At 41.4% G+C, this 26,537-nt stretch overlaps 1 protein-coding gene across 1 annotated transcript in view; it reads right to left on the minus strand.

The window, feature by feature from the left end:
- MYO3B (myosin IIIB) overlaps positions 1–20,591 on the minus strand; it is a 386,500-nt gene extending 365,909 nt beyond the window's left edge. The window contains exons 1-6 of the mRNA XM_033111465.1: positions 20,509–20,591; positions 19,835–20,018; positions 18,965–19,099; positions 10,057–10,161; positions 9,720–9,819; positions 7,049–7,125 (exon numbers count right to left, since the gene is read on the minus strand). Of these exons, the coding sequence (XP_032967356.1) occupies positions 7,049–7,125; positions 9,720–9,819; positions 10,057–10,161; positions 18,965–19,099; positions 19,835–20,018; positions 20,509–20,591 (684 nt within the window). The remainder of the gene's footprint in view (positions 1–7,048; positions 7,126–9,719; positions 9,820–10,056; positions 10,162–18,964; positions 19,100–19,834; positions 20,019–20,508) is intronic.
- Positions 20,592–26,537: the final 5,946 nt, after the last annotated feature.

The raw sequence follows: 26,537 nt of genomic DNA on the forward strand, positions 1-26,537 counted from the left end.
TACACTAAAGTGAAAGAGTACAACAAGCCCAGTGAGCGAGGAAACCTGAATTATGGGGCCTAGACTGCTCTGAACTAGCACTGAGAGTATCTTCTCCCTGCCTTAGTTTCTTCATCTGTAAAATGGGACTTGCATTCCCATGCTCCCTGAAAAGCCAAACAGCTCCAGTACTTACTAGGTATGTGAATTTAGGCATGACATTTCCTACACTTCTTTGATCCTCAGTGGTAAAATGGAGAAAATAATATCTACTATAGAGAGCTGTTGTGAGAATTAAATTAAATAATGTATTAAAAATTCACCTACCCTTGTCCCTCGTGTATTAGCAGGTCCTCAGTAAGTAAAGGTTTCCTTCCCACTATACACTTGTTCAGCAGGCACAATATTTACACTACCTGACAATCAGCTGGCTCATGGCGCTGGAACCAGTCCTTGAGAGCCCCTGCTTGCCAGATATTCCCCCCTGTAGTTGCTGAACCATTAACAGAACTGGGGTGTCCTAGGGAAAGAGACAGGCACCTCTGGTGGCTGAGGAACACTTCTGGACAGCAGCCACTTACCATCCAGAATGAAAGTATTTCAATATTTTAACAATCAGCACGGTCACACCCGTGCATACCAGCTAACTGTAAGGCATTATTTTAACTAGTCTACAAATGTCTTCGGTAAAAACAATAATGACAACTTTGGTTCCTTTTCTTGGGTTTCAGTCATTTACAAACATTCAGTTTAATTCTTTACTACATGTGATGGTGGGAAAGGTCCAAGTATCTTTTACCTGCTGCTATCAACAAAAATAAACATAAATTAGGGTTAGATCCCTTTTTGCCACAGACCAGGATCTTACCCAGCATATGCTGATGCAAATATTAGCTGAGCAATACCAATACTGACCGTGGGCATGGGTTGTACTGAAAATCCCTTAGTTCAGGTGAGTCACTGACAGATTCTGGTCACTGTTCCCCACCTACCCATTCAATGTCCCTGGGCACTTAGCCTGGCAGAGCTTTGGTTTCCGTATCTATAAAGGCCCTGCAATCATGCTTAATTGGCATCCTCACAGGTGGGGGTGAGCACACAAAAAATAATATTTGCAAAACTTGTATGCAAATGTCAGATACTGTTATTCGTATTATTTATTATAAGAAATTGGGTGTCAGGAAACAGTGGAGGCAAAAAGAGCTAATAATCATGGCTAATGAGAAGACTGTGTTAAAAAAAAAGAAATATGCATATATTTGTGCCAAAAAAAGTATACACATTTGAAGAAAGGAAAAAGCTGTATTAAAATTGTAATACTCTATATATACTAATAACAAAAGATGAATAGAAGTTATGCGTATACATTTGTTTTGGCTCTCCCAGTGCCATATATATATATGGCTAACATCCACAGGCAGGGAGACCCGGGGGCAGTGTAATTAAAGGTTGAGGGAGGGGAGGGGGGTGGGAGAAGAGGGTAAGGGGGTCAAATATACGGTGATGGAAGGAGAGCTGAGTCTGGGTGGTGAACACACAATGGGATTTATAGATGATGTAATACAGAATTGTACACCTGAAATCTATGTAACTTTACTAACAATTGTCACCCCAATAAACTTTAATTAAAAAAAAAAAAAAGGTTGAGAGAAGTGACCTGGTCCAAACATCTCAGGAGATAATCAAAAAAATCCTTGGTCAGAGAGCAAGTAGGACAGAGCAAAATTCTGAAGGTGTTGAGGGCCCATGTGGAGATGGCATTTTGTTATTCTTGGCACAACCACAAAGAACTGTGTATGCCTCAGACACCTGAGGCTGAGAGAGAGCTGGGCGTGCATGTGTGTGCGTGTGTGTGCGCGAGTGTGTGTGTGTGTGTGTGTGTGTGTGTGTGTGTGTAGACAGGAAAAGCTTAGCTCTGTACCTAAACTAGCACCTGTAACATGCAGACCTGTAGGTTCCAAAAGACTGGCTAACTATCCTGGAAACTTGAGTTATTTACTACAGAGGAGGGGTGCTAAGTATTTGGAGGGTTGTCATGGGTTGAACTGTGTCCTCGAAAAATATATGTTAAAGTGCTAACCCCCAGGACCTAAGAATGTAAACATATTTGGAAACAGGGTAACTGCAGATGTAATTAGTTGGTGTCATACTAACTAATTACATGAGGGTGGGCCCCTAATCCAGTATCACTGCTGTCCTTCTAAGAAGATGGTCGTATGACAGAGATACACAGGGAGAACGCCATGTGACTACAAAGGCAGATAGTGGAGATTTTCAGTTGTAAGCCAAAAAACACCAAAAATTGCCAGCAAACTGCCAGAATCTAGGAAGAGACAAGGAAGGCTCCTAGAAACTTCAGAGGGAGCACGCCCTGTTGACACCTTGATTTCAGACTTCTGGCCTCCAGAACTGTGAGGGAATACATTGCTGTTGTTTTAAGCCACGCAGTTTGTGCTACTCCATTATGGCAGCCCCAGGAAACTAATACAGAGTGGACAAGACTTTGACCCCAGGACAGGAGGAGAACCCACTTTCATTTCTCCACTGGCCACAAAGAGCAGCCTCAGGGGAGTCAATGGGGCAGTGGGGGGTCGGGGGTGCGGGGACGGTGTGTGTGTGTTTGATTGCACCCTGGGCGACTTCACTAGTGGCTGTTGGAACGCTGGAGCTACGACTGTCGCTCAGATACTCACAGGCAATGTTGTCACAATCTGCCCCAAGTCCGTCCCCAACAATGAAGCCACGTTGCTCGCAGTGGTCACAGGCAGGGAAATTTAAGAACCTGGATTTTTGACAGCTTTACGGGGCTGCTGAATCAATAAACTCTGAAACTACCTACTTCTGCACTTATATTTATAAGATTATAGCAGAAACTTAATTTCCTATTGTTTATGTCATGTTGCTCAGGGTAGTTCATTAAATGCATACTTCCTATGCTGCACATTTTTCTTTCCCTCTTAAAATAATCTGCTCTGAGTCACGGTATGCCACTGACATCCTCAGTTCGTAAACAATTATACTGATCTTGACTCTCAGATTTATCCTTTCACCAAGCCAGGCAATATTTCCCCAGTAGCATTGTTTCAAAGTACTATCACACTAAGGGCACTCCCAAGAATTTTCTGTCTCCTGCACTGCTGAGATGATGCTGCTTTTGCCCACTGTTTTTTCAACTTTCGTAGTATCCAAATCAGGCAGTGAGAGGAAATAAATGGAGAATGTTGACAACATGATAGTCAATTCAAGCTGCAGCTTCGAGCTGCCCCGGTGAACTGTGCATTTGCACTGCTCGTCAACATTTGATTGTGGTATGGTCACATTCCATTAGCTACTTGGTTTGTAGTACAGCCTATTTGAATTAAATATTGCAGTTACTCAAGCTGGTGAAATACAAATGGAAATAAAAATGGGAAAAGAATAATTTGGTTCAATATCTCAAGATACAATCTAATCAGCTGCATTTTCAAAATAAAAGCCCTGGTCACCTGCAATGGTTTTATTCCACTGGCAGTGGCATGCATGCATTCTTGTCATATTTAATCTAAATACCACTCATTCACACAAGCAAAAGTGGACACATATTAAGATCAATATACTATGCAGGCCATCCTATTGAAGAAAAGCAGAGTTTGCTATCCCGAAATATGCCTTTTGGGATATTGATTATAAGCTGGTTTTTAAGAAACAAAAGACTCAGAACATTTGACCTAAGTGCCTGAAAGGAAGGGAGATATCATCATAGACAACTATAGCTTAATCTGAAATCGGTATGGTAGACAGGGGTGAACATAGCAAGGCCCCTTATTTCAAAGTCCTCCCTGTGTCCCATTGTTAAAGATGGCCCAGCAAACATTTATTTACCAACCCTTTGCTTTTCCATCTCCACGTGAAATGCCTTCCTGCCCTTTGAAGTCCCAAACCACACCCCCCATGCACACACCTTTCTCTTTAATTCCAGAAGGACATATAAGCCTCAGCTGTCCAATGGGTCATTGGGTCTCACACCTTATGACTCCCCTGCTGGCATGTACATCGGTAATAAACTTTGTACACTTGTCTCCTGTTAATCTGTTAGTTTTATTATTACCTCATTCAGAAAAACTTCGAAGGTAAGAGGAAATATATATGTTTTTACATACCCACAATATGAAGACAATGTTCACCTGAACCATTACCAATGATACTTCCAAGGGCCGCTCTTGACTCAAAACCTTGAGCACAGTTAAGAGTATAATGGTTTCTTGACTCAAACTGACAAGTAACTGTTCTGTGGACATTCTTGTGGAGGATTACGGAGCAAAAAGAGGCTTTGTTGGAAAGAGTAATTCTCCATTGGGAAAATAAAAACATAAGGACTGTGTAGGCTTGAGTCCCAAGAACTGCGGCCTGGGCCTCAGAGCATAGTGGACACAAGGACACATCCAGAGAGAATGTCGGAGGCACGCACAGAACGATCAGGCACTTGCTCCTGAAAGACACTGTCAAGGTCTGCACACTGTAACCTGCCGACTCCTTAATCATCCACTACATCAGGCAAGATGGGACACTGGCTTTGTCCCACCAAGAGGGGAACAAGTTCCAGGCTATCTGGGCAACAGAAGGTCACCACAGACCACTACACTGCGCCTTATAGAAAGACTCCACATATTTTATTTAACCCAGCTGAAACTCAACAGCCATAACCAATGTACAAAGCCAACGGCAAGCTTCTCTTATTTACATTTTGTGATTCCAAAAACACCAGTTTCCTGTAGCTTAGAACAGGAACACCCTTTTCCTCGTTATGTCACCTCAAATTTGAGTTGAGTGGCCTCAGTGATGCTTTCCTTTAATAACAGATCAATTAAAATATACAGAGGAATTTGCTAATACCGTTAGTTATAAAGCCCTCCTCAAACCACCCTCCAAATTCATCTTCTCTTTTTGGCTTTTTTACCAATGGATTCATTCATCCAGTAGGTGCTTATCAAGTACCTACTCTGTATCTATGCTGAGAGGTGGGTGTCCCGATTCCCTGCCAGAGCTTAGGGTCCAGTTGGGAGACCTGCCTGCCAACAATTACAACAGAACAGTTACGGTGTGCTAACGGCGGGTGTAAAGACTGCGGTGGAAACCAAGGCATAGGAGCCTCAGTGTCAGACAGGAATTAGGTTCCACGAGGGACATGAGGCTGGACAGGTAGAAAAGGACTGGAATATGAAGGAGTTTTGACTTTGTTCTGCAGTGTTTCTCAAAGTGGGGTTCATGAGGTCCCTATGAAAATTTTTGTTTCAATGAACATATTCTACATCATCTGAATGACCATTTGCCCCACAATTTCAATACCCATGTTTATGTTTATTATTAAACTGGCACCAAACCAACAGACATATATCAGTTAGAGGTCACAGGAGATGCTGTTTGAGCAAAGAGATCACCCTAGCTGAAACTGGGCAAAGTAGTCGAAGAACTGGGTCACCACATGCTGCACGGTAGTAAGTATGACGGAATAAAATAATCTGTGCTGTCATGCTCTGAAACATATTCACATTGCAAAGGACAAATGTGTTTCACAAAACAATGTCACTTATCTCATTACATTAAAGGTGCTTTCTCGAATGTTACTGACTTCGTAGTTTTTTCACAAGACAGTTATTTTTTCCTTTTGCTTTTATAGTTCTATAACTATAAGTGACTGGGAGTTTATTTCTAGTTTCATGTTTTTTAAAACTTATTTAAGAAACATTTAAAATTGAAGTAAACACAGGAATCTGCAGGGTTTTTATTTTTCTCTAAAATGGATCTGTCCATTCCCCAAGTATGAAAAAGACGGCCATAGATGATAGGGAGCCATTGCAGAAATTTGAGCAGATTGGTGTGAACCAACCACTGCGTTGACCATCTTGGCAGTCACACAGAGGATGGCCAACCATACAGACAGAATGAAGATGGAAAGACCTGTACGAGATGACTGCCTGCGTCCTCTTATTAGAAGAATGCATTTGCTTACTCTCAGAGAGTTGCCCACAGCCCCAGGCCAGAGTACTGTGGAATTAATTGCTGACTCGACAAGCAAAACTGTACCTGTTTCAGGGTATGCCTTATCTAGCTGGAAGATCCCCGAAACTTCTACACGCATTGTCTCACAGAGGGTTCTGTGATGATGCCAAAACTAAATTAGGATCAAATCCCAGGTTTAACTGGGAAACAAAAAAGTATACAAGACTATGTATCTGGTAACAAAACAACAACAACAATCCAAAAACCAACCAGGACCACTGCATAGAGTTCTGTAGACCAGCTGGAGCTGAAATATGTCTCTTCACCAAGCCATGTGTCACTGGAGCTGCATCTATCCAGGGAAGGTGACTTTTTCTAACTTACACAAAGTCTGGATGGGGCCATGCCATAACCCTTGGAGAAGGCTTACTTTTATGGAGGGCGTCTCTTTCTCTAATTGCACGAAGGTATCCTATGGGCTAGCTGTGACTTACTTAATTCTGCTTTTCTGAGATTGTCATCATTATCACTCATGAAATCAGAACTTTTACAGTTCAATGAGGATAAAGGATTTTTTTTTTCCTGAAAATTCTGTGAAGTGTATGACTTGCCCATGAAAAGGCATAGTATCAAGGCACTCAACAAACACAAAGAAATACAAGGATGGCCAGATGGCTCAGTTGGTTAGAGCGCAAGCTCTGATCAACAGGGTTGCCGGTTCGATTCCCACATGGGCCAGTGAGCTGCGCCCTCCACAACTAGATTGAAGACAACAAGCTGCAGCTGAACTTCCGGAGATTTCACACAGCGACTGGACTTGGAGCTGAGCTGCGCTCTTCACAACTAGATTGAAGGACAACGACTTGGAGCTGATGGGCCCTAGAGAAGCACACTGTCCCCCAATATTCCCCAATAAAATTTTAAAAAAGAAAGAAAGAAAGAAGAAAGAAAGAAAGAAAGAAAGAAAGAAGAAGAAAGAAAGAAAGAAAGAAAGAAAGAAAGAAAGAAAGAAAGAAGAAAGAAAGAAAGAAAGAAAGAAAGAAAGAAAGAAAGAAAGAAAGAAAGAAAGAAAGAGATGCCCTCTCCTTACCTCAGGGGCCATCCAGAATGGAGTGCCAACAGATGTGTTTCTCCGTAGACGTGTACTGGTGAGTTGAGCTGAGACGCCTATAAGAAAAAAGTGTCGTAACTGAGCAGTGAGCAGAGAATGATGCTAGACCAGGGCTTGGCAAACTTTTTCCATAAAGGGTCCAGTAATAAATATCTTAGGTTTTTTGAGCCATATGGTGTCTCTCACAGCTACTCACCCCTACTACTGTAGTGCAAAAGCAGCCACAGACAACACAGAAACAAATGACTGTGGCTGTGTTTCCATAAAAATTCATTGATGGATGCATATAATTTTCATGTGTCATAAAATAATCTTCTTTTGATTTTTTCCCCTACCATTTAAAAATGTAAAAACCTTTCTTAGTTCACACGCCATACAAAATAGGAGGCAGGTCAGATTCAGCTGACAGGTTGTAGTTTGCTAACCCCTGTATGGGAACATTTATCACTCCATCTAAATCACTAGAATGTCTTTTTCCCTAATGAAGACTCCTATCTGTATTGCTGCAAAATTGGAATCAAAAGAAAAACATCAACAACGAGGATCGACCCAAAATATATTCCTATTATATTTCCAATATATTTTAGGTGATTTCTTTCTTACAATAGAGCTTCATTTTATGGAGACAGAAAATTGGCATGTATTATCTACAATAGAGCATCAGTGTAGACATAAAAAGTTTCCAGTGCCTTATCTTACCTGGAAGACTGGAACACTAGCAAGAAAACAATGCTTGTCAAATGGAAAAGAAATGAACTTATATTATTATTATGTAGGGTTCAATGTTGAGGACCTGAATTTTAATAAAATTCCAATGTATTTTATCTGTAGTAGCCTTGAGCCAGCTCTCTTTATACCACAACGTAATGAAGTAGAAGTAAAGGTGCACAGGTTAGGAGTCAGAAAACCTGTTTTTTATCCCCGTTATACCTTTTCCTAATTGTATGATCTCTACAGGCCACCTCAGTCTAAGCTTCAGTTTTCTCCTCTGCACACTGAGGATAATGATACTGATCATACCTAATGAAAAGGGTTCTTCTTAAAGACCAAACAAGAGAAGAAATGTGAAAATGATTTATAAATTGTAAAGGATTTTATAAATATAAGGTATTCTTTTATGCTGAGCAGAAATTGAGCGTAGCCCTTAAGAGAATGATAGGGGTTGCCACTAATGCTATTGATGATGAAAACTCAGAAACCTGGATACCTATGCTCATGAGCAAAGGACACACTATTGAAAACATCAGGCATAGATTTGTGAAGGAATCATTGGTTGTTTTGGGTTGGGGGTAGGGGTGCTAGCTGCTTGCATACTCTTTATTAGAAAGGCAAGGAGGGGTTCTATAAACTCTATTAGTCATGGATTATTTCCTGTTTTCCCTGTCCTCCACTATCATTTTGGGGGGAAAAAACCAAACAAACAAAAACTATACTTCTCTGTGTTTAATCTCTAGAAATTTCTTTCACAGTAACCGGAAGTTCAGGAACCTTCTACTGGAAAGATCAGGAACCTTTACCCTCATGCCAAATCACAAAGCTGTTGAGTGCATAAATCAGCATTAATTCCCATCCTCATTCTTTTAGGCTCTTTCCCTCACAATATAGTCACTGCCCTCAGGATTGTATGAAAAATACATCTCCGATGTCATAACACAGCACATTTGTGGGGTTATATCATTTCCTATATAGAAAGAGAAGCGTAAAACTTAAAGTGCCCCACTGCTATTTTTCTTTGCTTGCTCTTTAGTAAGTAAACCAATACACCCAGAGTAACTTCATTTATTTTTGAGTAATTTGTTCTGAGCAAATGATTCACTGATACATTTTAACAACAAATTCTTACCAATAAAACAATGACTATTCAAAATCGTCAGTCGTTTCTCCTTGTACATTGACATTGATAAAGAACATTTTAAAAAGTGCTTCTGTAAATGTTTTCTTACTATTTGTAACAATCATACTGAAGTGCTAACTGTTGTTGAACTCATTTAGAAGATTAAATCATTCAAGAACTTAAAAAGGAAAACCAAGTGGTTTGTTGGTTTGTGAATATCAATATAAGAATGTTGCAAGGGGATATTTAATGGCTCTCTGGCCTTAGGTTATATTGCTCTGCATTTCTTCTCACACTTTCATTTCCTATTAATGTTTCCAGTTCAACCAGCCTCACGTGTAGCAGCAATAATCACAATTTAAAGGGATGTTAGTTCCCAGACCCAAAGGACTAGTTTACCTTCTGCTCACTGGGAATAAGAATGCCTCAGGCTAGAGAAAGTCATTTGAAAGACCAAACTGCTTTCTCTTTTCATATGCAAAAGAAGAAATGACGAAATGTAAATTATAGACAATTGCCCTGAGACGTGAAATTCCTCCCAGAAAAGCAAAAAGTTTTTCTGTCAAATTCTTCTTTCGAAACACTTTTCTTTTCCATCTTTAATAAAAGTGCTTCTAAAGCTGAAAATAGATTAACAAACGGCATCTCCTAGGGTGATCCATCTGGTAAACCCCCCACTTGCCAGCCTGTGTTTGACTGGAAAAGTCCCCCAGCCTACGGTGTAACAGAGAGGCCCCAGTCTTCAGAGACTGCAATAAATTGTCGCCCTTGGCTAAACTGCACACATCAAGAAAACAAACGACAAGCAGTCATTACCAAAGTCAACGAGCTTAACTCCTCCTTCTGTTGTCAGAAGAATGTTATTCCCTTTGACATCACGGTGGATGATTCGGTTATTGTGCAAATGCTGAAGGCCCTGCATCGCATCCCACCACCACCAAACAACAGGAAAGAGAAAGGGAACATTTACATGGTTATTTTAAAACAATTACTGTACCATTAAAAAGCTAATCAAAGTCCACATTTAGCTAACCTCCCTGCTGTTATAGATCTTGCATATTATGGGGGAGGTTTCCCCTTGTTGATATGCAATGGGGAGGGAGCCCCACCCCCAACCCCACCCCCCCATTCCCAGCTCAATGGACATTCTTACCAATAAGGCCCCATATAAGATGTATGAGATCAATGTTTCATCCAACTGCTGACCACACCTGAGTAGACCTTTGACAAGCTCGGTGACTGAGCCCCCATTACACAGCTGCAATAGGAGGTACCGGGGAGAGACAGCAGGAGAAGACATACAAAAAAAAAAAAAAGAAAGAAAAGAAAAAGACGTTAAGAATAAAAGCTCCCATGTAGTAAATTTGCAGATCACAAAACTCCAGGTCGGAATAATTAAACTTCAAATGTCCATTACAGAGTCAAATCTTATTTGTGTGTGTGTGTGTGCGCCCATGCGTTTATTCAAGTTGATGATTTATGAATGAAAGTGCATGTCCAAAAGTTGATTTTTTAATTGTCAAATGAAATACAAAAGCACAAGCTATTATTTAGAAATTTGAAAGAGAAAGCATAGTGCTTTATTGGATATTTTCATTTTACAAGAATATTGTAATTTTTTAAAACATGCATTTTGAGGATAAGAAAAGACGAGAAGAGGCCAGATGGATGCCCTTGATACTTGGAAGGGAATAAGTTTCCTTTCAAATCTTCACGTCTCCAGTACTGGCACTGCAGGCAACAGAAACCCAACCAGCAGCTCTTTGTAGAGTTGCCATTGCATGTCAAGTTTATGGAGTGCACTAGCATCATATGTGTGTTCAACCTTCTCGTGTTCAACTTTAGGCATTCAGCAACTTTATGCTCTTTTTTTTTTGTTCTATAATTAAAAACACGGCAAGAGTATATCTTGCATATTTGTTCTTTGTTATGTATTATACATTACTGAGATTTTAAAGCACATAAACCAGGTGTACTGTACTTTTACAGCAATTTAAAGTTTTCTTGAATAATTTTTACTAACTGCAGAAGTTGATATGTAGGTTTGGGTTTGCTACATGCCATCTTAAACCAAAGGTTCTCAACTGGTTTGAGCAGGGCATGTAAATACCATGAAATTGCAGGCCGTGTGTATATACATCTTGCATTTTTTTGCTGAAAAAATTCAGAGTTTATGTCAGATTCTCAGAGCCGTTGTTGTCCACATAAAGGTTAAGACGCTATTTTAGAGACCTAGGTTTCCTCCTAGCACTTTGCCTGCAATTTGGGAAAGAGTTAACTAGTGAACTGCGGGAGGTTCTTTGGATTGTGCCTGCTTGAGTCAACTGGCTTTTCATAAGCAAGGATATCTGAGAGAGCACAGATTAGCACATTTCCTAAAAGAAAATAACTTTTTATCAAGATAATAATACCTTCGGATCTATTCAATTCTAATTATGAACATCTGCAACACTTAATAAGGGTGAGCAGATATTTTTATTTGATGTGTACATCACTCCCTGCTACATACATGGCAGATACCTTGTCCACACATTAACAATCAAGATAACCTGGAACTGAATCTGCCCATGTGTTTACCATTTAAATTGCTCATAAGCAAGGGTATGTGACTAAAAATCTAATACGGCATTACTTGTAGGAATCTTTAAAACTGGAACAAAACTACTCTCTCAGGGATGATTTAGTAGAGACCCCGGAAGCAGTGAAATGTATTGAAGGCTACGATAGTCCCATGAGTTGGATAAAGTGTCCTCGGAATCTACTTTCTACCAATGTCAGGTGTAACTCCTAACTCAACAGTGATTTCTCTGATGGCCCTAATGTTAAATACCAGGGTAGTATCTTCCAAAGGATTCCACATTCTCGTTGATTCCAACTCTATGTCTTATATGACCCTGAATAACATCCAATGTTCAACATAATACCCTCTTGAGTAATGAATGCATTTTCAGTGCCATGATTCATAGAACAGTCTTAAAAGCTAAGCTTTTGACAGACACAAAATAATTTTCTCAAGACTCCCCAAAATAGATTCTAGATTCCACAGAACAAAAATTGGAGAATTGACTACCGAATCAAATGATGATCATGGAAGAACACAGTACATGACATAAAGTGAAGTTCTCAACCCACAAAAAGAAAAGCCCTTCTGAAGTGGATGGCATGGAGCTTGGAGAGCTTGGAAAAACAAGATGAGAGTGAGGATACGTCCTTTTGGGGGCGTCTGTATAAGGGGGTAATGATAGAAACTTCAGTTTCTTATGACCCTCTTTTCATTTGGAAATCTAAGGGGAGATCTCTTCACAGGACTGCCTCATACCAACGAAGGGCTACCCATGTTGAGTAGACATGGCAGCATAGTATGGTGAGGCCCCAAGCCTGAGATTGTAATATGCTCCATTTGGGGATAGGGACAATGCTAGAGTTTGACTGAGAAGGACAAAGAAAGTGAGGAAGGAGTATCAGGGACCAGGGACATGGGGAGATACCAAAGGCAGACAGTACAAGGACTTGAGGGTCACCACACGGTTTAAGGTCCTGCTTTCACTGTCACAGCTTTACATGAGCACCTGCTTGTACCCAGATCCAGATGCCACCCAGGAGAGGGAAAGGGAAGAAGGGAAGAAGAGGCCCTAAAAATACTAAATTCTTGCCCAAATGATTGAGCTTTGAACTGGACTGTGAAAACATAATGTAAATACTAGAATCTGCCTCTTCCCAAAGAAGTCACTCAGTTGGACTAAGTTTAATAGAATGAGTTAAAATCAGTTGTCTCCTCTAGGCAGGCTGGGGTCTCAAGAACAAAGTTGAGTTCAGTTATTGAAAAGAAAGCTACCTCTTTGTCCCCAATTGTGACTGTCCAGTTTATACCCATTATTCAAACATGAACATGACACAGTCTCTGCCCTCAAAGAGCCCACCTCAAATAATGGACACATGAGTAATTAAGAGTATGGCATGTGGAACTAGGGGTGTGCCTAAGGGAGTATGATGGCACTGAACAGGGAATGGTAACCCCTGCTGAGGTAGGGTGAAGAGGGGATAGTCTGGGAAGTCTTCCCAGAGGATACAACATTCACAGTGAGTTCGAAGGACAAATGAGTTTATGGAAAATGGACAAGAAGACGAAGGGCATCCCTGGAAAAGGAAAAGCATATGCAAAGGAAGGGAACATGAAAGAATGAGGAGTGAGTGAGTGTGAGTGTGTGTGTGTGTGTGTGTGTGTGTGTGTGAATTCTAAATACTCTGCTACTGCTGGGACAAAGGGTGCCAGGATCCTTGGGCAGGGAACTAGGGAAGGAAGGTGGGGAACAGGAAATGATAGGTCTCCCTTGCTAAGGAATATGTGCTTTATTACTATACACACATCATGCATTATAATAGCATAATAAACCATTAGATAAGACTGGTAAGCTATCGACAAGTTTTAGGCAGGAGGACCCTGTTCAGATTTGCATTCTAGAAAGAAGCCTTGGGCAGCAGATTGAAGAGTAGGACAGAGTAAGAAGACACCAGAAACTAGACAACTGCTTGGAGGTGTTGAAGCAAATCAAGAGAGGCAGGATCAAAAATTCAAGAGTCAATGAAGATGAAAAGTCAGGGACAGATATGGGAAGCTTTTATGAGATATAATGGACAGAGATTTCTGACCAACTGTATGTAGAAAGTGAAGAAGAGACAGAGTCTAGGGATCTTGTGAGAATAGGGACATATCAGTAAAGCTCTTTGATCTTCTAAAATAAAAGCAGTGATAAGAACACAAGGTACCATAACACCTTCATCAGAACAACTCTCAGCCTAGCTCACCTCTCAGGGAGGCACATGCTTTACTGAATTGCAAGCACACTATTAAAATTCTACCCAGAGAAAATTTAAATTAGATGCTGGTGATGATCCAAGCTAACTCAACCCTGGAATTTTCCCCTGAAACCTCGTTTTAGTCTCTCTTCTGCCCTACTTTAAGTGTGGCCATTTTTGCAACAGGAGCCTATTCAGCGATATTTTATGTAGGTAGCCAATTTATAAACTTTCTTCATAGCTCTAGAACTTATAGAGGGATTAAGAGCAGTCATTTTGTCAGCAGGATCAAAACCCAGTTGTGGGTTTAAAAACAGCAAAAAGATCTTATTCAGTTGGTGCCTTTTGTTCACTAAATGTCAGAGTTTGAGAGCTGTCTGATTGCCTGTGATTCTCACACACACACACACACACACACACACACACACAAAACATAATTAAACTGCTCAGGGCAACTTTAAAGGAAGTTGTCTTGTGAAGTTGAAGCCCACCAGAAAAGTTTTAAAGGGCAGCCTGTGGGTTATAGAGAAAGCACTTTGGGAATTTTATATTAAAAAGGGAAGCAGGTACCTACATACAATTGTCTAGCCAGGGTAAATGTTCAGTTAAATAGACTGAATATTTTCAAAGAATGACAAGAAATTATATTTAAATGCATCAAATAAAATAATCTCCTTAGAGTTTTAAGAAGGCAACCAAGCCTCCTGCTCCAATTCTGAGGGTTCGCTTGTGCAGGCCTTTATTCCCACTCACACTGCCAGCCATCAGGTTCAAATGTGTTTCAGAAGTGTGTCTCCATGCCTCCATGCCTCCCTACGCCCTCAGCATTCAGGAAATGTGGCAGCTGAATGCATCTGGAATTTAATGAGCATTTTGCTCCAAACCAAGAAAAATAGAAAAATCATTTATGTACCACATCTATTTTCCAAAACATCGTTGAATATTGATTCAATCACAGTATGTGCATTTTTGCTAAGATGGTCATAATTTCAAGCAATAAAATGTTCCTTGTTCAATAAGCCATTAACTTTCCTTCACGTTATTAAAAAAGCCCATGCAACACAATCACCAGATCTTTATTCTAGTCGAGCCTCCAACTTCCAAGTAGATTCTATACTGGCATGTTGATTTGACCTCGTCAGAATGCACAACTAAGAGGAACTCCTTTTCAGTGTCCTTTTGTTCAGTGCACTTTATCTTTCAAGGGTGTTAAAAGATAGAGGGCATGAAGCAATAGTCAAGGATTGCCAAAATTACTCTAGAAGATGCCTTAGGAAGCACCATGTTGGACATTGTCCACCTCTCAGTAAGGCCAGAACAACATGCATTCTTCCTCCACACTGTTGGGACAGATCTGTTTATTTTGCTGATACCAGACGAAGTCACTGGCTTGCACCTAGAATAATGAAAACTATGTCACTTACAACCCTAGATTCAAGTCAGAGTGGGGAGAGGCTCACACCACAAGAGGTGGTGGGCCCCGAGATGCCCACCTCCCATCCCAGTCTCTCTCTAGGACATGTGCTTAATGAATAGAATAGTGGGAGGGCAGCGTCACTCCACTTCTCAGCTTCTAACTTTCTCTTGCTTTTGCTGAACACATATAGCACATGGATGTAGGCTGTCCCATTTCCAAGTTCCTCCCACTTCTCCACTCCCACGTGTCCTGTGCCTTCCTTCTGACCCCCAGCAAGCACTTCTGTGACTCTCATTCTAGAATCCTGCCAGCACCTGCCCTCTGAGTCAGTACTTTCTAACATCTCTGGCCAATCAGAACGTAGCAGTCCCATGTTTCAGACCATCAGAGAGGCCTGCTATGACCCTGATTTGTTAATGTAATCGACTTGATTCATGCCACAATATCAATGAGTGAAAACAGTGTAAAGTACAGCACTTGCAGTGATATTCAGGCCTATACTGGACTTTCCAGGGCCTTCAATAAAAGCAAACACTGGACAAAGGTGTTCCCCCACCACTACCCTCTCCAACCCAGCTTACTTACTGAACTTACACATACATCTCTAGAAGAAAAAAACAGATTAAAATAATGAATTCTTTTATCTGGTTTAAAAATATAAGAAGTTATTTTTTATTTATTTTTATTTTTTTACTTGACAGCCTCATTTACTAGGACTCTAGATTCCAAACCATTTCTTTTAGGTTGAATATGTGATTCATACTGAAATTGATAATATCTACCTGCTAAAGGTTTTATGCTGAAAGGGAAAATATAGTTCATGCCTTAGCACATGTTAGGTATTTTTTCTTAGTATTGTGTTTTTCTTAAAAGTCTAAATTCTTATTATGTTTCATGTAGGGGAGAGATAGTAGGACTTATAGATTTTTTAAATTTAATATTAATATAGAATAAAACTTATTCACAAGTTTTCCAAAACATGTATGAGTGCTTGCTCTCCGTATCTTTCTAATACAGTAGGTATCTGTCATGAAAGAGAGCTTTACTTTCTGCTAACAATTAGTAATGAATTTCAGAAATGACATTTTTATTTGCTTTTGTTTTCAGAGCTGTGGTGATTTAAGGGGGTTATTAATAACATGTTTCTATCTTTTAGAATTGCTCTGTGGAATAGCTGCTCACTGGCTCTTTCATCTTATTCAGCAAGTAAAGAGCAAAGGCGACATAAATTTAATTTCAATATGCAGGATGAGGAGAACAATATTAAACAGATCATAATTTTAATTTTATTGTAAGTCTCCCAAAGCACTCCTAAAAAAGCTGCAGAGGGAGCAAAACGGTCAGGGTGCTGTGTGGACGTCATGGTCTCCCTGTTGTGTGAGAGAGAGAGAGAGAGAGAGAGAGAGAGAGAGAGAGAGAGAGAGAGAGAGAGAGACTGGGAATTCCTGCAATCCACCCAGACAGCCCCCATCTGTGTTCCTGGAACCCGGCAGACAGCGCCACCGCAGCACGTGATGGGAGCCAAGTGCCCAAGTGTGGTTCTCCCTCCAGTTCTGTCATGTAACTCGTTATGTCATTGGTAGCTTGTCACTCCTCTGGGCCTCCATTCCTGCCAGTTCTAGAAGCCCAGTAATCCCTGTTTCTATAAGCATATCGTAAGCATTGGACACACCTAACCACCCAGCAGCCTGGCAGAGAGGGCCCGTTCTGGGACAGAAAGGACTGAGGACACCCCTTTACCATCAACTTTGGCAGGAACCAAAACAACCTGCAAAGGCATAAATGTCAGCATATTGTATTGCTGAGGTATGAATAATTCAGTGTCTCAGGGCAGCCTCATTATCTGTCGGTGGTCACCCTTAAAGCAAGAGACAGCCCGCAGGGGAGCATGTGCACAGGGCTCAGTTCGTAGTTCTGGGCTCCTTCTCATCTTTCAAGACCCTGCCTGGCCCTTGCTGGCAGCCGTGGCCATGCCTCATGGCTGACCTTTGGTCACTCCTCCCGGGGAAGAGCATTCATTCTCCAGGTGACCACAGGTCTGAGCAGCCCACCTGCCTGCCTGGTCACATCAGGGGGAGGCCATGCAAAATTCCTGAAAGTTCTAGTTCTCTCTGTTTAAATGCAGAGCTTTGAGTCAGGGGATGAAAATGCAAAGAAACTAAGATTTGCCGGTCCCTGTACTTTCACTATCAAATTACAGTAAGGTTTAAAACATGGAGCTCTTACCGAGCTGAAGACTATAATCAGAGACACTAGAAACAATATTTTCCATGTTGGATGAAAAGCAGCATTTTAAAACTTAATGTTATTCTAGAGCTTCATTGGCAGGATAAAAATCTATAATATTCTCAGGGAAAAGGTGGGGAGTAATAAAATCCAAAAGATGATACTATGAGAATGTGTTATATGACAGCCAGCCAACCAAACAAAAATGATTTCTGAAAACCAAAACCCCGTACATCTTTATATTCTGAAAACGGCAATTGATGTGACAGAAATGTTCAAATTGCTTTTCCTGCAGATTATCCCATTTGAATATAACAAATGAATTCCCCATACATGGTTGTCATGGCAACCAGTATGTATTGCCCCATACCAGGCCCTCCCAGAGCCAGGTGGAAGATTCAGACAGGAGGTGCTAAATGGCTTCTCCTTTGGAGCTTCTGTCTTAAGGCCTTCACGTGTGTCTACATGCTCCTGGGTCACATACATAACCCCCAGCACAGAGGCAGGTGGTTCAGAGGGGCAGAGGCCAGGACAAACCAGTGTGTTTCATGAGCATGCAGCTATAGATCTGTCCTAATACACCAATTTCATAGATTGTCATTTCATCTTTCCTATTTTAGTCCCCTGGGGAATTGGATTTGTGAGGACTCTTGCACTCAGATACATACATTCATTTCAATGAATAAGGGAGAAACAATAAGGCAGGACGAGGTGCTCCTTTCAGATTCCCTCTTCAGAACAGATGCTGCCAGAAATACTGGCTGCTTCCTGCTCCAGCTCCCAGTTCCCAGCAGCACTTCTCAGGAGAAATTGCCCCCAGCCTCAGGGAACTGCCACGCCCAAGACCACACCCCTTCCCAGTGATTGGCTGAGGCAGAGATACAATCCAGGACAGCAAGAGCATCCTAACCCTCCATCTCCCAGAGGGTGGGCTGAGGTCTCTGTTGTAACCACACTGCTGTTCAATGTCTCCCTTGCCAATCCTGCCTTCCTCACTTCCTTCTGGGTCTGTCTCCTGCAAGATCTCTCCAATAAACCTACAGTACACAACTGTCAGAATTAGATTCAGGGAACCCACTCTAAGATGAGGATCAAGGAACATAAATGGACAAATCCAAACTTGGTGAGTCAAGTACATCTTGGTTTTCTAACGAAAATTGGTTTTCTAACAATTTTTTTGTTTTGTTTTGTTTTTTTAAGGAGGGCACAGCTCACAGTGGCCCATGTGGGGATCGAACTGGCAACTTTGGTGCTACAAGCACCACGCTTTAACCAACTGACCTAACTGGCCACCCCCAGCAATTTTTGAAAATGAGTTGCAATCATGTTTTCTATGAAATGTTCCCAGTTTAGGAAAGAAAATAACCTTTTGCAACTGTATTCCTAGATTCACTCGGTACTAGAAGATTATTAAACTTTTGAAGCAGAGAAACATGAACATTTTCAGTACACAGCCTATTGTAAGAACTCTGGAGGAGAACACCACATCTGGTAAGGTACCTGTGACACAAAGGAGGGACTGACTCCTCAAATGTGTATCTCACACTATTTACCCAAAAACTCATCTGCTTGCCCCTGGAAATCTGAATGGATGGTTGGTTACCCAACGAGAGCCTCTTACCTCCAGGACCAGCCACAGCTGTCCTCCCACACAGTGATCCACTTTGTAAAACATCCCATAAAACTTGACAACGTTGGGATGATTAGGAAGAAACTGCAAAATGTTATATTCTGCCTCAATCTCTTCATCCATATCCTACACAGGGTAAAAAAAACAGCATGCTGGATTAAGTCTACAGTGTGAGGAAGGGTACAGGTATGACATCATGATCAAGTAATCACTTAATAAAGCATTTTTATTCTGTATTTTTAATGTCATCGTTAGCATATCTTGAATATACCCAACGATGGACATTCAGATTGAAAACTGAAAACTTCTACTTATTATATTAATAAAATGTGTTTATTATGTCCTTTTTTCTTTGACAATATTATTATAAATATCTTTTTTCATTTAAAAAACATCTGAATTATCAAAGCGGTTAAGGAGAAGTAGCTTGAAGGGACCCAACACAGGATAGGACACCTATAACCTCACTGTGCAAAACAGCGTCCAGTGTTATAACCTTGATGTTCAGGGCTCTGAAATAAGATACCAGGATAAGATAACTGAACACCCCATGTCTGAGTCATTTTGTAATCTACAGGGAGACCAGCCTTTGTATAAACCCAGGGAGTGAAATACATCACTCTTTCCAAAAGAATAAGTTTTGAAGAGCCCAGAGGGCCAAAATCAAAATAACAGTGAAATGGGCAAGAAACAGATAGTCAGGAAAGTTTTAACTCCAAGGGGTGCCCCGTTCAGATGAGCTGACAAATCATGACTCATTTTGAGATTTCATGAAAATTATCCCTAGAACCCAAGAAAAAGTTGAGAACTCTGTGCACAAAATACTGTATTGTGGTTACAATTTACCACCATTTTACTTACATTGATTGGATCCAGAATTTTTACTGCAGCCAGGCTCCCATTTCTCTTGTTAGTTACTTTGTAGACCTTGCCATAGGTGCCTTTACCTATGGTCTCTATAATTTCCCAGGTATCTGTGGGATCTGGAAGCGATTCAAGTCTGAGCATTGTAGGGCTGTAGTGAAACAATCCATACAGGTGTTTCCTGGTGGGGAGAAAGTTCGTTATGGGCAACAAATCACAGGTTTGAGGGTAGTGCGCTTTCAAAACAAGAATATTTTTATTTCTTCACCAACAACCTTGTGGTACTTTCTCTTTCCATTTTCCCTTTCCATTTTAAGTAAAATTTTTAAAAGGGGATTTGAAGTTTCCTTAAGAAATGGGGGTATAAGTTAGAAAGGTGGGCAACATGACTCTGGGACACCTTTAAAAACACAATTTAAAAAGGCTGGGAGGGGATTATACAAACACTACAGGAGGCAGTAAAAGGGCTAAAGAAAATGTCAAGTCATGACTGCACAATTGTCATGATAGGCTGCTGCTGGAGGAAGTGTCTGAAAGCGAGCGGTCTTAGATCCTCGCGCCCAGGGTATGGTAACCAGGATCAGCCTCTCTGATGGTCACTGGAAACCAATCTCCAACCTCTATGTGCAAAGTCTTGGCTGGCAGGCAGGATCTGTACCAGGTGCCTGTACCAGGCACCAGTCACTGCACAGCAACCACTGATCTGACCAGGTCTTGGGTCCTGCAAGGATGAGCCACACTCAGACCTGTCCATACAGCAGCAGCCTAGTGTGGGAGACACACTGACTGCTTAACCAGGAGCGGCAGACTCACTTTACCCGCTTAATAAGGACGCAGCCCTGTGTAGTTTAAGTACAGTTGACCTTCGAATGACGCAGGGCTTAAGGGTGCCACCCACCCCACCCACAGACTTAAAAATCCACAAATAACTTTCGATTCTCTGCATCTGCAGATTCACCCAACCGTAGCCGGGAATGTGAAAATACAGTTTCAGTCTGCAAGCAGTTGGTTGAATCCATGGATGCAAAACCTGTGGATACAAAAGGCCAACTGCATTTACTGAAAAAAAAAATCCAAGTATAAGTGGGCCTGTGAGTTCAAACCTGTGTTATTCAAAGGTCAACTGTACTGTAAGAACCAGCAGCAAACTTGACAGGAAAAGTCACCAAGACTGACCCCATGAAAAAGCTCCTTCAAGTTTGGTTGCTCCCAGGCTGGATGAGGGATTCCAAGCCCAATCTGCTTCTAACCCCAGGGGAGGGGCTGTCCGGCATCCAATCCCTACACAGTGACTTGGTGTCCACCCAGGGCAAACACTCTGCCTTACGCTGGGCATTCCAATTTATACTTCTAATTATTTTCTAGAGTGCATTCTCCCAAGGCACAGCCTTCTGACCTGGCACAAGAATCCACTTTTTATCTTTACCCTTTCTGATGGGAGCATTTCAAAGATATTGAAAACCATTACCAAAACAAAATGAAACAAAATCCCAATGGCTGGAAAGGAACCTGTCTTTCCAGAGTTTATCTGGCAGGCACACCATGCTCCAAAGAGGCCTGCAACTAGCACCTCAAGAGCCCAGGCAAGGTTCACCCTTGGCTGAGGCACTGACCCCAAAAGGTTGGCTGATCAAATAACCCCTGCCTTTCATTTTCTGGTTTCAAGATTCTATGAAGTCCAACCCCTCTTCCTGGCCAGTGTTTCCCAAAGTCAATCTTTCTCTCCACATGCTTCATAATTTCTGCTGTAGCTGTACGTCACCTGTGATATTAATTCCTAAATACGTTTAAATTACTTGTTTTTCATATAAATGTCTTCTAAAGGCACTTTATATCACTACCCTCAATGCAAAACCAGTCTCACTTGCCACATTTCAAAATTAACTGCAGAAAAGATGATTACGCTAAAAACAATAGTTATTCAAATCCATCTGATATTCCTGCCCCTGCTCTCTTTCCAAAAAGGGGAGAGCATCCAGTGATGGGGAGAAATTCAACACTAGCACAAACTTCTCCCTTCTCGTCACCAGAAGATCTGAACAAGAATTAGCAAGGGAAAAACTATCACTGTGCAATTCAGTGTTCTTTATTGCGAGATCCCCCAAACTTCCCTTCACCTTGAGAACTGCTCAGGCGTGATTTCTACAACAGCAAAAGCTGGTCCAGCCAGGAGTGCTGGTCCAAGCCAGACAGGCTGGGGCCGGGAGGGAACGGTACAGAGATGTGCTTCCTAGAGAAAAGACTCTGGCCATCAGCCTACACAGAATTACTTTACCCTTCCCAGTATGGTTCCTGTTCCTCCACCAGCAGGGACACTCGCATCTGGAATCAGTGCTGTGACACGGCAGCACTCCAGTCAAACTGCCTGCTCAGTCCTGGCCTTGCCCTAACCAGCCCTGAGACTTGGCCTAGTTACCCATCTCTCTGTGCCTCCGTTTCTTCATCTGCATCTTGGGGCTGCTGCTGCAGGTGACACAACCCACTTAACAGAGCTGCATGAAGGGTCACGAGATGAGGACAGAATAAAGTGAGCACAGGGAGTGCTCTGCGAGAGTCATCTGCCGTCACCACAGCACAGCACCAGGTTGTGCTTCAGAACAGGCAAGCCTTCGTTTCCTGTTCTATTCCGCTTTTAGCCATGAACTAAATGAGAACCCAATTAATTTTGCTCTAATCACTTAATAGTTTCAGACAAATGGCTGGAATTTGGTGTGTGCAAATGAAATTAAATCATAGAATCTGGCAGCAGGAGAGGACGCTGGAGGCCATCGAATCAAATGGTCTCCTAGTGATTTTTGGCCACAAAACCCTTTTGTTAGATTGAATCTCATTTAGGATGCTGTTGTATAAGCGGAGAGAAACAGTGCAGCGCTGGCTGAGGCAGGCTGGGAAACCAATTGCCGGCCCTGTGCCCCCAGTGGGAGGACAGATAGGGTGACCAATTGTCCTGGTTTGCCTGGGACAGCGTCAGTTTCAGCACTGAAAGTCCCCTATCCTAGGAAAGCTCTGAGAACTGGGCAAACTGAGATAATCTGTCACCCTAGTATCTGGAACCTCCTGAGAGCAATGTTAGAAAACCATTGTTTAGGAGCCCCCACATCCACACCCACTTTGCCCCCTGTTACGGGCTAAATTGTATCTCCCCCAAAATTCATATATTGAAGTCCCAACCTCTAGTAACTCAGAGTGTGACGATAATTGGAGATAGGGCCTTTAAAGAGGTAATTCACTTGTCTTGTTAGGGAGATCACCTCAGGGATGATGTAGATGCCTGATCACTGCACTGTACACCTGAAGCTGAAGCTGAACAATAATGAATGTCAACTACAGTTTATGTATATATATATATATATATATATATATATATATATATATATACATATACACACACATACATATATATACATATATATATGGTGATAAGAAGTGGAGTACAGCATTAGGAATAGAGACAGTGGAAATGTAATGGCTGTGTGCGATGTCAGAGGGATAGTGGATGGGGGGAGGGGGGTTGTCACTGTGTGAGGGATAGAAATGATAAATGTCTATTACATTCTTTTGTGCACCTGAAACTAAATAAAAAATGTTAAAAAAATTAAAAAAATAAAAAACTCAAAACAACGAGATAATTCAGATAAAATAAGGTCACATGGGGGCTTGTACAATATGACTGGTGTGCTTATAAGAAGAAATTAGGGCACAAAGGGAGACCATGTGAAGACACAGAGGGAAAATGGTTATCTACAAACTAAGGAGAATGACCTCAGAGGGAATCAACCCTGCCAACAACCTGATCTCCGACTTCCAGCACCCAGAACTTTGAGAAAATAAATTTCTGTTGTTTAAGGCACCCAGTCTGTGGTACTTTGTTATGGTAGCCCTAGCAAATCAATATACTCCCATTTTACCGATGAAGAAACTGAAGCCCAGATTGGTGACCCAACTGCTTAGGGGTAATATGGGAACAAGAAGTTGGGCCTCCCGAGGCCCAATCCCATGATATGAGTTCTACAGAATAAAATGAAGGGAGTCAATTGGTTCACAACGATCCTTTCTGACCAAATATCGAAAAGTTCTGTGTGGGAATACCCACAATCACATGGAGGCTAAATGCCTCCTGATTTCTGACCTAATGGACAGAAATCTCTGCTCCCCCAAAAACAAGAACAGCTCGCCCAGAGGGATTCATCTACAGTCGGTGCCAACGAAGAGTGAGTGGAATCAGACCAAGCGGGTTCCCCCTCCATGCCCATCATGTCCGTGTGGGCATTTACAGACAAGGTGAAGTAGAGCAGGTACACGTCAACAGGGTTGCTTGTCTTCTCTCTTTAAAATCAATACCCACCTCTATCAACTATCTGTCTGACAAGTGATTAAATGATCAGCTCAAACTGGCAGTTTATCCAGCCTATAAAGGTGGTGTAATCTCTTCCGGGGAGGCAACTGGAGCAGCTTTTCTGACAACCAAAATCCACACCTGGCCAGAAAGGTAACCTTGAGGGTAGGCTGCACTTCTGACTATGTCTGAGCATGACAGAGTTGGAGCCTCATGGAAATAGCCAGGATTGACCAAAGAATTTTGGAGTGAACGGGATGAACCTGGGACCCCAGGACTCTGCAGAACCCAAAGAAGTCCCCACAGATGTACCTGGGCTTCCTGCAGTGCCCAAAATGGGGCTTCCATTATTTATTTGGACATGAAATGAAAGGAGGCTAGAAAACTCGGGTTACATAGGCTACTCTCTTTGAAAGACAAAGGACTAAGTCTGTCTAGGGCAGAGGTGAGTGAAGGACTTGTTAGCATGGGGTTAGGAGCGTGGGGTAGGCTCGTGTAGTTTACAGCCAGTCAGGTCAGGCAGTCTGTGTGGACTTGCCTGTGTGTGCGGTTGCTGTCAAGTGAAGATGTGAACACTTTTTGTTTTTACATGTAATAGTATCATGTAAGTCAATGACACAAACGGATTTCTCATCAAAGTCACTACTGTCTGAGAGCAAGATTCTGCTGTCTCCCATTTTCCTTCAGCGTCCAAATCCTTCCACTACCAGGAATAGCAATTAGCAAGGCAAAGAGGACATGGCCTAGGAAAGATGTCCCATTCGGTAAATAAGGGTTACATAGGCATTAAAGGAATATTTTCCTATCTCTGTCCACCCATCATTATTAACCAAATACCTAGGAAATACCCAAACTCCTCATTACTTAAGATATTAGATAGATAGATATGTAGATAGGTAGGCAGGTAGATAGGTAGGTAGATAGACAGACAGACAGACAGACAGACAGACAGATAGATAGATAAATAGATAGATCGATAGATAGATATTTAGTAAGAGACTTTATCCTTCTGGTAACACAGTCCTTTAGAAGTTAAGGACAATTGTCTTTTTCTTGTTGTTTTGTTTTGTTTTGTTTTTAGAAGGCAAACTGCTAGAAGGCAGAAGCCATGTCTCTTCATGGTGGTTGAGAAAGCAGACTGTCAATAATGTTGTTTCCGTTGATGAGTACAAATGGACCGAACGTGACCTCTGCTTGCAGTTAACAGCAGGGGCAGGCCTGCACCAGCAGAGAACAGCTCCACTCCAGATCCCTCTGACCAAGAGCGGGCCTTGCCCAGGTGACACCTCACACTGTGGTGAGGAGTTTCACATATGGCTGTAAACCAATACCACAGCTGCTGCTTTATCTTATCCGGATTGAATGTCTAAAACTTCCTTAGGAGTTGTGGTTTCAATTATCAATAGAGGACATACTTTTAAAAAAGAAGCCATGAAATATTTCAAGGTTTGGTTTTATAAAACATTATTCCACAGATTTCTAGCATCACAAAAAGAAAGTCAAGCACTATGCTTCTTAATGGAAGAATATCTCAGTACCTAAGAAACAGTGTTGCCAAAAAAACTAAACCTGAATCTGATCACCAAGATTCTGGATTACCAATTCACAGGAATAAAAGAGGATAGGGCAATATGATTGACAACACCATGTGTGTACAATAAGCTAAAGCTAGACTCTAAGTCTCTCCAAGACAAATGACCCAACTTTTTTTTAACTGCAAATAAAAATCCTCAGGATGAAAAGTGGCATAAAATATGTATCAAATGTAAAATAAAGTGTGGATTCACAGAAACAAGATAAAAAAATTATAACATTTATGAACTATTTAAGACACCAACTAGTTATTTGATAATATTGTTATCAAATAACAATAATAGCATTGTTAATTATGTTTTAGTTGTGATCGTTGTATTGAGGGTTACGGTTTTTAAAAGGGATCTTACCTTTTAACAATACACACTGAAATATTTACAGATATAATAATATGTCCGGAAAAATATGAGAGGAAAAAGTAAGAAGGGACATACATGAAACAAGAGTGGCCATGGGGGATAATTACTGAAACTGAGAATATGGCGGTGGATAATTATATTCTGCTTACTTTTGTGTGTTTTTAATTTCCATAATAAATTTTTTTTAATTCTGCATAATTAATGTATGCCAGTATACATTCTAGTATTCATACACACGGTCAATCACACCTCCCTGAAGTATTTCACTACTATCACCCTGGATAATACTCTAAAATGTCTCAAAGTCTCATGTAGGAAACAGTACCTAAATCACTACTATAAGACCAGAAAAGAACACCCAGGCATTTGATTGTAAAGCGCCTACACTCTTGTTGTCAGGTCACCTTCCCAG

Source organism: Rhinolophus ferrumequinum, chromosome 8 (assembly GCF_004115265.2).
Source record: "Rhinolophus ferrumequinum isolate MPI-CBG mRhiFer1 chromosome 8, mRhiFer1_v1.p, whole genome shotgun sequence".
NCBI classification, from domain to species: domain Eukaryota; kingdom Metazoa; phylum Chordata; class Mammalia; order Chiroptera; family Rhinolophidae; genus Rhinolophus; species Rhinolophus ferrumequinum.